The following is an 11,972-nucleotide window of genomic DNA, read 5'->3' as shown; positions in this document are numbered from 1 at the left end:
GAAGGGGTTGTCCTTTCAAAAACAGCTAAACAGATTAGACCTTTATTCATTAGAGTCTAGAAGAATGAGAGGTGATCTTATTGAAACATATAAGATTCTAAGGGGGCTTGACAGGGTAGATGTTGTGAATGGCATATAAACAGAATCCATAGTACAACATATTCCTTATTCATTCATTGTGAATTATTAGTAATTATTTTTGTTAATATAGGCTAGGCGGTAAACAAAACACAGATCAATCCCAAATTTACAAATCACTTTGATTTTAATATTGATTATACATTCAGACACATTCCTGCCATTACTTACATCATCACTACATTTGACCTTTTTTTAAACCCTTCATGCTCTCTAAACTAATCCAGATCCCTACATGTAGCTAGTTTACAAACTAATTTAATTTATGTCATTAATACAGTATAATACTTTAAAAAATTTATGATATCAGGTCATTTCAGATCATAACCTTTTCAAGTTTTTGTACACTTTATTAATAACATATATTGAATTAATCCCATTTAATATCCCAATAGCGGAAAATGAACACCAGCTTGTTTTTATCATTGTTAACCCGACAGACAGCCTAAAACTGCAGTGCACCTAAAGCGTTACAATCATAAACCGGAGCTGAAAGAAAATAGACCTAAGGTCTTTTAGGTTAATCCTTTAATTCCGAGTAACTCGGTTGGTAACATTTCTATTATCTTATTTGTCTTTGTTTTTACTTCCTCACTCTACATCTCTGCTTCCCTGTTTTTGTCTTTACATTTATCCTGTTTATATAGACCCTCTTACAGGATTTGGCTGGGAAATTGGGAATAACGAAAAGGGGCTCCCACTCCAGTGCAGGAATTTATCTTTCACTTTGTTACCATGGCCACAGGCTTCTTAATCCATGGATCATCTTTAAGGAGTGAAAGCATCAAACGAGCGACATCTCCTCGTGCCACTGAATTTGCAATGGGAATTCCATCCGGATCTGGCACAAAGTACCCATCATGCGTTAATAATTCTTTATCTATAGAAAATTAAAGAAGGAATAATTAATATTGATAACATGTACAATCTTAAGTCATTCATACGCATTGTATCATTGAAATGGAAAGGAACTAATTAATGTCTATCATAATGAGTAATTAAAGGAAATGAATGAAAACGAACTTCATGGGACAGGACATCAGAAATGCTCCATCCATCAATATCGGCGACCACGCTCTGGAAGTGGTTCAAGAATTCACCTACCCACGCTCAACTATCACCAGTAACCTGTCTCTCGATGCAGAAATCAACAAGCGCATGGGAAAGGCGTCCTCTATGTCCAGAGTGGCCAAGAGAGTGTGGGAAAATGGCACACTGACACAGAACACAAAAGTCCGAGTGTATCGAGCTTGTGTCCTCAGTACCTTGCTCTACGGCAGCGAGGCCTGAACAACGTATGCCAGCCAAGTGCAACGTCTCAACTCATTCCATCTTCGCTGCCTCCGGAGAATCCTTGGCATCAGGTGGCAGGACCATATCTCCAACGCAGAAGTCCTCGAGGCAGCCAACATCTCCAGCATATACACCCTACTGAGCCAGCGGTGTTTGAGATGGCTTGGCCATGTGAGCCGCATGGAAGATGGCAGGATCCCAAAGGATGCACTATACAGCGAGCTCATCACGGGTATCAGACCCACCGGCCGTCCAATTCTCCGCTTTAAAGACGTCTGCAAACGCGACATGAAGTCCTGTGACATTGACCACAAGTTGTGGGAGTCAGTTGCCAGCGATCGCCAGAGCTGGCAGACAGCCATAAAGGCGGGGCTTAAAAGTGGCAAGTCGAAGAGACATAGCAGTTGGCAGGAAAAAAGACAGAAGCGCAAGGGGAGAGGCAACTGTGTAACAGCCCCGACACCCAATTTTATCTGCAGCACCTGTGGAAGAGTCTGTCACTCTAGAATTGGCCTTTATAGCCACTCCAGGCGCTGCTTCACAAACCACTGACCACCATCAGGCGCTTACCCATTGTCTCTCGAGACAAGGAGGCCAAAGAGAGAATTAAAGGAACCAATAATACCACAAGTTCCTAAAATATTTTTATCTTTTCGACATGATTAAAGGCAACACAAATAATCCCATTGATTTGCTGTAATTATTAACACCTGGATACTATGTACCAACTTAATTTCAATTCTAGGCAGTATATCCCAGAAGACAATTTAAACAAAGGGAGGAACTTTAACCCCAGAGAATGGATGGGGTTTTGGTAGCTGGGGTGTTAAAGATTTTTCAATTACGACTGCAGTTCAGCTTGGACTTGCCCATTTCTAGGTGGTGTATCCTGTGTGGTTTCAGCAGAGCCAGAGGCAGGCTGCTCAGATTCCAGCCCTGATTGCTGAGAAGCTCTTGACTGACACCCTCTGGGTTTTGGAGCCCCTGAGGGACTCACCAAAGAGTGCTCCACCTACACCTGTGCAGGAGTAGACTCAGCATCGTGAGACGAGGCAGCATGTCGGGCACTGACTGAGGTGGGGTCAACGGGTGAGAGGTGGGAGCACTTTGAGTGGCGTTCCCATTTTCATGTCCCCTCTCACCATCATCCCTCTCCTGGGGCAGTGCCACATCACTATCATTCTGCTGCAAGCAGCTTGTTGGTGATCAATGAGGCCTTGTAAGGCCACGGACATGGCATCTGTCATAAAATCAGTGGTTACAGCACAGAAGGAAGCCATTCAAAACACTGAACCTGTGGTTGCTCTCTGCTAGAGCAATTTACCTAGTCTCACTCCCCAGCTTTTCCCTGTAGCCCTGCATTTTTTTTTTCCTTCAGGTGCTTATCGAATTGCCTTTTGAAAGCCACATTTGAATCTGCCTCCACCATACTCAGAGGTAGTGTATTCCAGATCATAACCATTCATTGTGTAGAAATACTTTTCCTCATGTTGTCTTTGGTTCTTTAGTCAATCATCTTAAATTTGTGTCCTCTGGTTCTTGACCTTTCTGCCAACGGGAAAAGTTTCTCTATATCTTCTCTGTCTAGACCCCTCATGATTTTCAACACCTCTATCAAATCTCCTCTTAATCTTCTCTTCCCCAAGGAGACCAACCCCAGCTTATCCAATCTATCCACATCATTGAAGCCCTTCATTCCTGGAAGCATTGGCGTAAATTTTTTTTATTCGTTCACGGGATGAGGGCGTTGCTGGCTAGGCCAGCACTTATTGCCCATCCCTAATTGCCCTTGAGAAGGTGGTGGTGAGCCACATTCTTGAACTGCTGCAATCCATGTGGGGTAGGTATACCCACAGTGCTGTAAGGAAGGGAGTTCCAGGATTTTAACCCAGCAAAAGTAAAGGAATGGCAACACAGTTCTATGTCCGGATGGTGTGTGGCTTGGAGGGGAACTTGTAGGTGATGCTGTTCCCATGCATCTGCTGCCCATGTCCTTCTAGGCGGTACAGGTCACAGGTATCGAAGGTGCTGTTGAAGGAGCCTTGGTGAGTTGCTGCAGTGCATCTTGTCGATGGTACACACTGCTGCCACTGTGTATCGGTGGTGGAGGGAGTGAATGTTGAAGGTGGTGGTTGGGTTGCCAATCAAGTGGGCTGCTTTGTCCTGGATGGTGTTGAGTTTCTTGAGTGTTGTTGGAGCTGTACTCATCCAGGCAAGTGGAAAGTATTCCTTGTGGATGGAGGACAGGTTTTGGGGAGTCAAGAAGTGAGTTACTCACTACAGAATTCCCAGCCTCTGACCTGCTGTTGTAGCCACAGTACTTATATGGCTGGTCCAGTTCCGTTTCTGGTTAATAATAACCCCCAGGATGTTGATAGTGGGGTATTCAGCGACTTAAATGCCATTGAATGTCAAGGGGAGATGGTTGAATTCTCTTTTGTTGGAGATGGTCATTGCCTGGCATTTGTCTAGCCCAAATGTAACTTGCAAATTATCAGCCCAAGCCCTGATATTGTCCAGGTCTTTCTGCATATAGACATGGGCTGCTTCAGTATCTGAGGAGTTGGAAATGGTGCTGAGCATTGTGCAATCATCAGTGAACATCCCCACTTCTGACCTTGTGATGGAGGGAAGGTCATTGATGAAGCAGCTAAAGATGGTTGGGCCTAGGACACTGCCCTGAGGAACTCCTGTAGTGAGGTGCTGGGGCTGACCACAACCACAACCATCTTCCTTTATGTTAGGTATGACTCCAGCCAGTGGAGAGTTTTCCTCGATTCCCATTGACTTCAGTTTTGCTAGGGTTCCTTGATACCACACTTGGTCAAATGCTGCCTTGATGTCAAGGGCTGTCACTGTCACCTAACCTCTTGAGTTCAGCTCTTTTGTCTATGTTTGGACCAAGGCTGTAAAGACATCAGGAGCTGAGTGGCTCTGGCAGAACCCAAACTGAGTGTCACTGAGCAGGTTATTGCTGAGCAAGTGCCACTAAAAGCACTGTCGACGACACCTTCCATCAATTTGCTGATGATTGAGAGTAGACTGATGGGGTGGGTAATTGGCCGGGTTGGATTTGCCCTTTTTGTGCACAGGTCATACCTGGGCAATTTTCCACATTGTCGGGTAGATGCCAGTGTTGTAGCTGTACTAGAACAGCTTGGCTATAGGCGCGACCAGTTCTGGAGCACAAGTCTTCAGTACTATTGCCGGAATGTTGTCAGAGCCCATAGCCTTTGCAGTATCCAGTGTCTTCAGCTGTTTCTTGATATCATGTGGACTGAATCAAAGTGACTGGAGCCACCTCCTCCAGTTAGTTGTTTAATGGTCCACCACCATTCATGACTGGATATGGCAGGACTGCAGAGCTTAGGTCTGATCCATTGGTTGAGGGATCGCTTAGCCCTGTTTATTGTATGCTGCTTCCGTTGTTTGGCATGCATGTAGTCCTGTGTTATAGCTTCACCAGGTTGACACCTCATTTTTAGGTATGCCTGGTGTTGCTCCTGACATGCCCTCCTGCACTCTTCATTGACCAGGATTGATCCCCCGGCTTAATGGTAGAGTGTGGGATATGCCGAGCCATAAGGTTACAGATCATGGTTGAATACAATTTAGTTGCTGCTGATGGATGCCCAGTTTTGAGTTGCTAGGTCTGTTTGAAATCTATCCCATTAAGCATCGTGGTAATGCCACACAATACAATGGAGGGTATCCTCAATGTTTAGATGAGACTTTTTCTCCACAAGGACTGTGATGTGGTCACTCCTGCCAATACTGTCCTGGCCAGATGCATCTGTGACATGTAGATAGGTGAGGATGAGGTCAAGTAGGTTTTTCCCTCTTGTTGGCTCCCTCACCACGTGCCGCAACCCAGTCTAGCAGCTATGGCCGAGGACTCGGCCAGCTCGGTCAGTAGTGTTACTGCCAAGCCACTCTTGGTGACGGACATTGAAGTCCACCACCTAGAGTACATTCTGTGCCCTTGCGACCCTCAGTGCTTCTTCCAAGTGGTGTTCAACATGGATGAGTACTGAGTTTCTGCACCCTCTCTAAAGCCTTCACATCCTTCAAAAATGCAGTACCCAGAACTGGACTCAAAACTTCAGCTGAGACCAAACCTGTGTGTCGGTGGTGAAGGGAGTGAATGTTGAAGGTCGTGGATGAGGTGCCAATCAAGTGGGCTGCTTTGTTCTGGATGGTGTCGAGCTTCTTAAGTGTTGTTGGAGCTGCACCCATCCAGGCAAGTGGAGAGTATTCCATCACACTCCTGACTTGTGCCTTATTGATGGTGGATAGACTTTGGGAAGTCAGGAGGTGAATTACTTACCACAGAATTCTCAGCCTCTGGCCTGCTCTTGTAGCCACAGTATTTATACGGCTGGTTCAGCTAAGTTTCTGGTTAATGGTGACCCCCAGGATGTTGATGGTGGGGGATTTGATAACGTGTTATGACCTCAGTGAGACCGTTAATGTTAAAATACGAGCTAAGAACCCCCAGACCAATTTAAAGAATTACACAGGATGGCAACATTTCAAGTTTTATGACTTTTATTTTCAAAACTAAAGTAAAAGAAATCCCCAATAACCAAATAGTACTTTGCAAGTAGCCAATACCCCAGATTACAAAGAAAGATATTTTCTTTACTTATTAAATTACTTGAAAACTTCACGCCAGAATTATACGTTACACAGTGCTCTTTGACGGTGAAATCTTTGCGGTTAAAAGTCCCAAATTCCTCCCAGTTGCAATGGGTTGGATCTCCCAGACCTTTTCAAAATCAGTGTCCTCTTTGCTCACTTCTCCAAGCACCTGCGACCTGGATCTCTGAATAAAGCATTTCCTGCTGGTCCTGCTGGTCTTCTACTTCTTCGTAAGCTTCAGTTTTCAAAACAGGTTCAAGTCTTCGCAGCCTTTCACTGCCTCAGGCTTCTGAGAGCAGGTGTTCCTTCTCTCTTTCTCTTGCGACCACATCCACTGCTTTCTTCTCTTACAGCTTGTCGGCCTTCAGAAAATCTGTTAAATTTATCTGGAACCACACGTCAATAACTTATTGCCCTGTTCCAATATGCCAAATCCAGAAGTCTGGTTTCACAGAGCCACCTCAGCCTTCCATTGTCCCCAGGTATTAACAGCTGCTTTGTACATTTGCATCTTAAGAATCACTGATCTCCTTGCTTATGACCAGAAAATCTGGGAGGGCGAAACCTATATTTTTTTTTAGCTATTACCACTGAAGTCTCTTTTTTTTCCCAAAAAGCTTTTGATCTGTCTTGTCCTTTAGCAGAGTGGATGTGAGGTCACCTGACCTTCTGGACTTCACCTTAAACTTTTAAAAATCACAATTTTTATAACAGTCATGTTACAAAGTCCAGCATTCACAACACTCCCCCACCACCATCACCACCTCTGCTAAAAATAGAAAAGTAATTACTGTAGTAAAGATTTTTCTTACAACATAATCACATATAACCTTGTAAACATTATCATTGTTAACATTTTACACTTCACACAGATAACAGCAATATTTTATAATTCTGACTTGTTGTCCTCCATTATACCCCTTTAAATTCTGGATAGAGCATCAGCAATTACATTGCCTCCTTCCTGCCCAACCTTAGGGTAAATGGTTGCAACATTAAATTCCACCGGAATAATCTGGCATTCTTGGTTTTGAACTGCTCTAAATGATCGGTGTAAACAGTTATTTCCCTTTGGCCATTGTTAACGTATACTTCAAAATGTTGAAAGACCAATATGAGACCTAAATCCTCCTCCTCAATAGTGTAGTACTTCTTCTGGTACTTATTGAGCTTTGTAGAAAACTAACTGACTGATCATTCGATTCCAATATCATCAGCCTGGAGTAATACTGCTCCTACTGCTATACCACTGACAACAATAGCTACCTCAAAGGGCTTGCCAAAATTTGGTACTGCTATAATGTATCATTTATTCACATGGCCTTTAACTTCTTTGACACCATTTAACAGAATCATGTCCACGGAATCTTCTCTCCCTTTTTTAATAAATTCTTCAGTGGAGTTACCACCGTACTGAAGTTAGGAGCGAACTTCCGGTAGAACCCACACATCCCTAGGAATCATAGTCTCTTCCTTTTTGTCTTGGGGACTGGAAAGTCTTTTATCTCCTGAACTTTAGCTTCCCTAGGCAACACTTGACCTTGACCCACTACATGCCCTAAATAGGTGACCTTAGCCTTAGCAAACTCACTCTTTGCTAAGTTTACTACCAAATTGGCTCTCTCTAATCCATCAAACAGAGCCTTTAAGTGTTTAACATGGTCTTCCCAGGTATCACTGTATACCAACAGATCATCAAGGTGCACAATGCAATTGCTCGGAACAGCAATCACCTGGTTGGTCAATCTTTGAAATGTGGCTGGTGCATTTTTCATACCAAACGGCATGACCTTACACTGAAATAGGCCACCTGGGGTCACAAGCAGAAATTTCTTTAGTTTGGTTGGTCAAGGGGACTTGCCAATATCCTTTCAGCAAGTCAATTTTGCTAATAAAGACTGAATTCTCCACTTTGTCAATACAATCCTCAAGTTGTGGGATTGGATAAGGTCTGTTTTAGATATTGCATTGACTTTCTGATAATACAAAATCTTTTGGAATCATGTGATTTCTGTACCAATAAACTGGTGAACTCCAGCGACATTGACTAAGTTCAATTATGTCATTCTTTAGCATATATTGAACCTCTGCATTGACCTGAGCCAATTTATCAGGATTGAGTTGAGTTCTGTTTAATGGGTGTAACTGCCCCTACATCAACCCCATGAACAGCCAGAGGAGTTTGACCTGGCTTATCTGCATATATTGCTTTAAACTCTTTTAACAGTTCAGCTATGTCCCTTTTGTGTTGTTCAGATAGTATAGAGCTGTATCTAAGCTAACATTTCTGTGTTTGCCAGTTTCACCACAGGGGGTTTAATATGACAGTTCTCAGTCTCTGCCCCTTCCTCCAGTTCCTCAAAAGTCATCTTTAACCTTTTCTTCTGTCATTTGATAAATAAATTTACTGGCTGACAAGGTTCATGGTCATATATCTTTTCAACATATTGACTTTTCCGTCTGGCTGGGGTGCTAACCAAATAGTTCATAGGAACATAGGAGCAGGAGTAGGCCATTCATCCCATCGAGCCTACTCTGCCATTCAGTATGATCATGGCTGATCATCCACTTCAATGCCTTTTTCCCACACTATTCCCCCTATCCCTTTATGTCATTGGTATTTAGAAATCTGTCAATCTCAGCTTTAAACATACTCAATGACTGAGCTTCCACAGCCCTCTGGGGTACAGAATTCCAAAGATTCACAACCTTCTGAGTAAAGACATTTCTCCTCATCTCTGTCCTAAGTGGCTTTCCCCTTATTTTGAAATTGAGTCCCCTGGTTCTAGACTCCCCAACCAGGAGAAACATCTTAGCTGCATCTACCCTGTCTATCCCTTTTGCAGGTTTCAATGAGATCACCTCTCATTCTCAAAACTCTACAGAATACAAGCCCAGTTTCCCCAATCTCTCTTCAGAGGACAGTCCCGCTATCCCAGGAACAAGTCTGATGAACCTTCGTTGCACTCCCTCTATGGCAATAATATCCTTCCTAAGGTAAAGGGACCAAAACTGCACATAGTACTCCAAGTGAGGTCCAACCAAGTTCTATACAACTGAAGCAAGACTTCACTACTCCTGTACTCAAATCCTCTTGTGATAAAGGCTAACATACTATTAGCCTTTCTAATAGCTTACAGCATCTCAGAGTTTCCTCTTAACGAAGTAAGGTCCACTGAACCTAGCTTTCAATGGTTCCCCAGGCAAAGGCAACAAAACTAACACCTTGTGCTGGATTTTGTGTAGTTGTCGAGGGCGGAAATGGTGGCGGGGGGGCCAATCGGTGGCGAACCGCAACACAGCTATCCACCCGGAAATCCAGCGTCGTGACATCAGTACCTGATTGTGTCAGTGGTGGGATAGCACAATGACAGCAATCTCGTTGCAACACGATGGGATCCTATTTTAAATTGCTGAGATGCTGATTTAAATGTATCTAAATATCATTATAAGCAATTTAATGAGCGATGACCAATTTTGTGAATGGCGGGCGACGCTGACATGCCTCTGGTTTCATAACCAGTGAAAGCTGGCGGCACGAAGGCAAGAGGCCACAATGACACAATGGGTAGGCAGCCTTGAACCCTGCTGCAAAGGGGAAGAAGTGGGTTTGGAGGCCTTTGTGGGGGCATGTTGCTGCTGGCTCTGCAGAAGGGTCTCGGGACGCTGCAGGGCTCTTCAAAGGGGTCCGGGGTAGCAGGGGCTCTTCAAAGGGGTCTGGGGTAGCAGAGGCTGTGCAACGGGGTCCGGGGTAATGTGGGCTCTGCAAAGGGATGAAATGTACATTTGGGGGTGGGGGTCAGTATGGGGTAGGAAATCTGCTGTGTTATGGGTCTGTGGGATCACACAGCTGGAACAAAGGTTGGGCCATCATTAAGGTCCATGAGTGACTATGCTGACAGAATTTGCATAGCCTCATGTACCAAGGCAGGAGGCCAGGCGGGTAGAGCTGTGTGCAAAGGAGGCAACAGGGAATCTCAGAACAAATCGTTTACAACCATCCTAGTGTCTATTCACAGAGTGAAATAAAGGCTCACCTTAATGCCTGAACTCTGTCATGTCCTTTCTATTTGTGTCTCTGTCTTGTGAGTGAATGCAATGGGTGCAAGTGCCTATGGGAGACAATATGTTAACTGAGGCTCTCATCAGATTGGCATGTTAATGAGGGTTGTGGTCACATTGGCATAGCCCTAATGGGGAAGGGGAAGGTCAACACCTCACAATTAAGGCATAAAGACACACGGGGCTGAATTTTACCAGCCCCTCGACGTCGGGGTACCCGTACAATGCTTCCGGGAGAGGCCCGCCACAACCCCCGACGCCGAGAAAGCCCCGTCGCAGAGAAAGCCCCGTCGCATTTTACCGGTGGCAGCAAGGCCTCAGTGCAGCCCCCCCGCAGCCTTCATTTAAATATTATAATTAATTAAAACATCATGCAAATCAACTTCTGATGAAGGGACACTGACCTGAAATGTTAACTCTGCTTCTCTGTCCACAGATGCTGCCAGACCTGAGTATTTCCAGCATTTCTTGTTTGTATTTCAGATTTCCAGCATCTGCAGAATTTTGCTTTTATGCAAATCAACTTCCCTTGTCCCAGCAGCTGTCCCATGCCGATATTACAGTTGCCAAACGGAAGTCCCACGCCTTCAGAACTCCGTACGGTCACACTGGTGGGGAGGAGTGAACATTTCAGGGCGGAGTGGAGGGGGGGGGGCGTTGGGGAGAAAGTGGGGAGAACTATTGTAATTGATTGTGGGGATGATGGGAAGGGATTGAGGGTCAACGGTTCTGAAAATAGGGAGGAAAGTCCACAAAATGAAAAGGTGTTTTTTGGGGGGGAAATGTCACTGTAATACATGAGGACTCAGTGGAGGGGGTGTGGGAGAGGGGAATCTAAGATGAAATAAAAGTGCTCGGCAGGTTCTGCTGAAGCAGCACCTTTAATTATTGAAATGAGATTGAAGGGTTTGAAGCCCTTCAAAACTGGCGCTGGACACCATTGCGGGTAAGGGGCAGCCGCTCTCTTTACATCATCAGGGGTGGCCGTTCCGCCCCCTCAATTTAAATGAGACCCCGCGCGAAATATCGCGGCGGTTCAGCAACAGCGCATCCGCGTGAGCAGACTGCCAAGGTAAGAGCGTGCCTCATAAAATTCCGCCCATGGCTTTCAGACAACGAAGCCTAAAGATCTTAAAAAAGGATCTTTTAAGTGTTTAACACAAAACCTATATGCTACATACATGAAACCCAAATGTTGCTATGTGCCTTTTTCAATCTTTTTGCGGGTGTTCCCACGCTGTGTGATCCCAGTGGCAACAGCTGGGCTGGAGGAAGGCTGCTGATCAGCTGCCCCTTGGCCTATGATGACTATGGCAGGCGTCCTCTGACTACCAGAGGCCTGGAAAGCTCGGGCTGCCTGGGAGTGTCCTGGACTGGTGCAGGACTCTCCTCCAGCATTGTGGCTGCTGGAGCTGGGCTTGCTGGTGGAGGAGCTGAGGAGCCGGGTGTCACACTCGGAGCGCCCTGAACAGAGCCTCCAACTGTGCCTGTCATTCTCTCCTCCTCCATTTGAAGACTCTCTTGAGCCTTCATGCTCACCAGAGAAGGACCAGGAGCTGAAGAATCATCAGGGTTCCTGTTCCTTCCCTCGCCTTGCCACTGCTGCATCAAGCTCATGGCCAAGGCGATGATGTGCAGGTCAGCGTGGACCTGTGGGATCTGGCTCTCCATGAGGGTCGCCAACCTTTCGATGGAGGAAGCCATGCACTCACAGGCCTGAGACATGACAGTTGTCATGGCATGGATGGACAACTCCATCGTCTGTGCATGGCATCTAGCATCTCTGCCGGATTTTGCACGATCCCTCTCTGCAACTCTAGCATGCCCTGTGCTGCCAA

General features: G+C 45.3%; 1 protein-coding gene across 4 annotated transcripts in view; it reads right to left on the bottom strand.

Moving 5' to 3' along the window:
• Window positions 1-246: 246 nt before the first annotated feature.
• The window catches only part of LOC137373624 (flavin reductase (NADPH)-like), a 67,375-nt gene continuing 55,649 nt past the window's right edge, over window positions 247-11,972 (bottom strand). For 3 of the 4 annotated variants that reach the window (XM_068038690.1, XM_068038701.1, XM_068038681.1), the window contains exon 5: window positions 247-1,018. In XM_068038690.1, coding sequence (XP_067894791.1) covers window positions 861-1,018 — 158 coding nt within the window. In that variant the 3' untranslated portion in view covers window positions 247-860. Of the gene's footprint in view, window positions 1,019-6,012; window positions 6,459-11,972 lie in introns of those variants that run through there. The other variant, XM_068038710.1, reaches the window with a different exon arrangement.

The sequence above is a fragment of the Heterodontus francisci genome, chromosome 1, assembly GCF_036365525.1.
Source record: "Heterodontus francisci isolate sHetFra1 chromosome 1, sHetFra1.hap1, whole genome shotgun sequence".
Taxonomy (NCBI): Eukaryota; Metazoa; Chordata; class Chondrichthyes; order Heterodontiformes; family Heterodontidae; genus Heterodontus; species Heterodontus francisci.
This window is presented reverse-complemented; position numbering and strand designations above follow the sequence as displayed.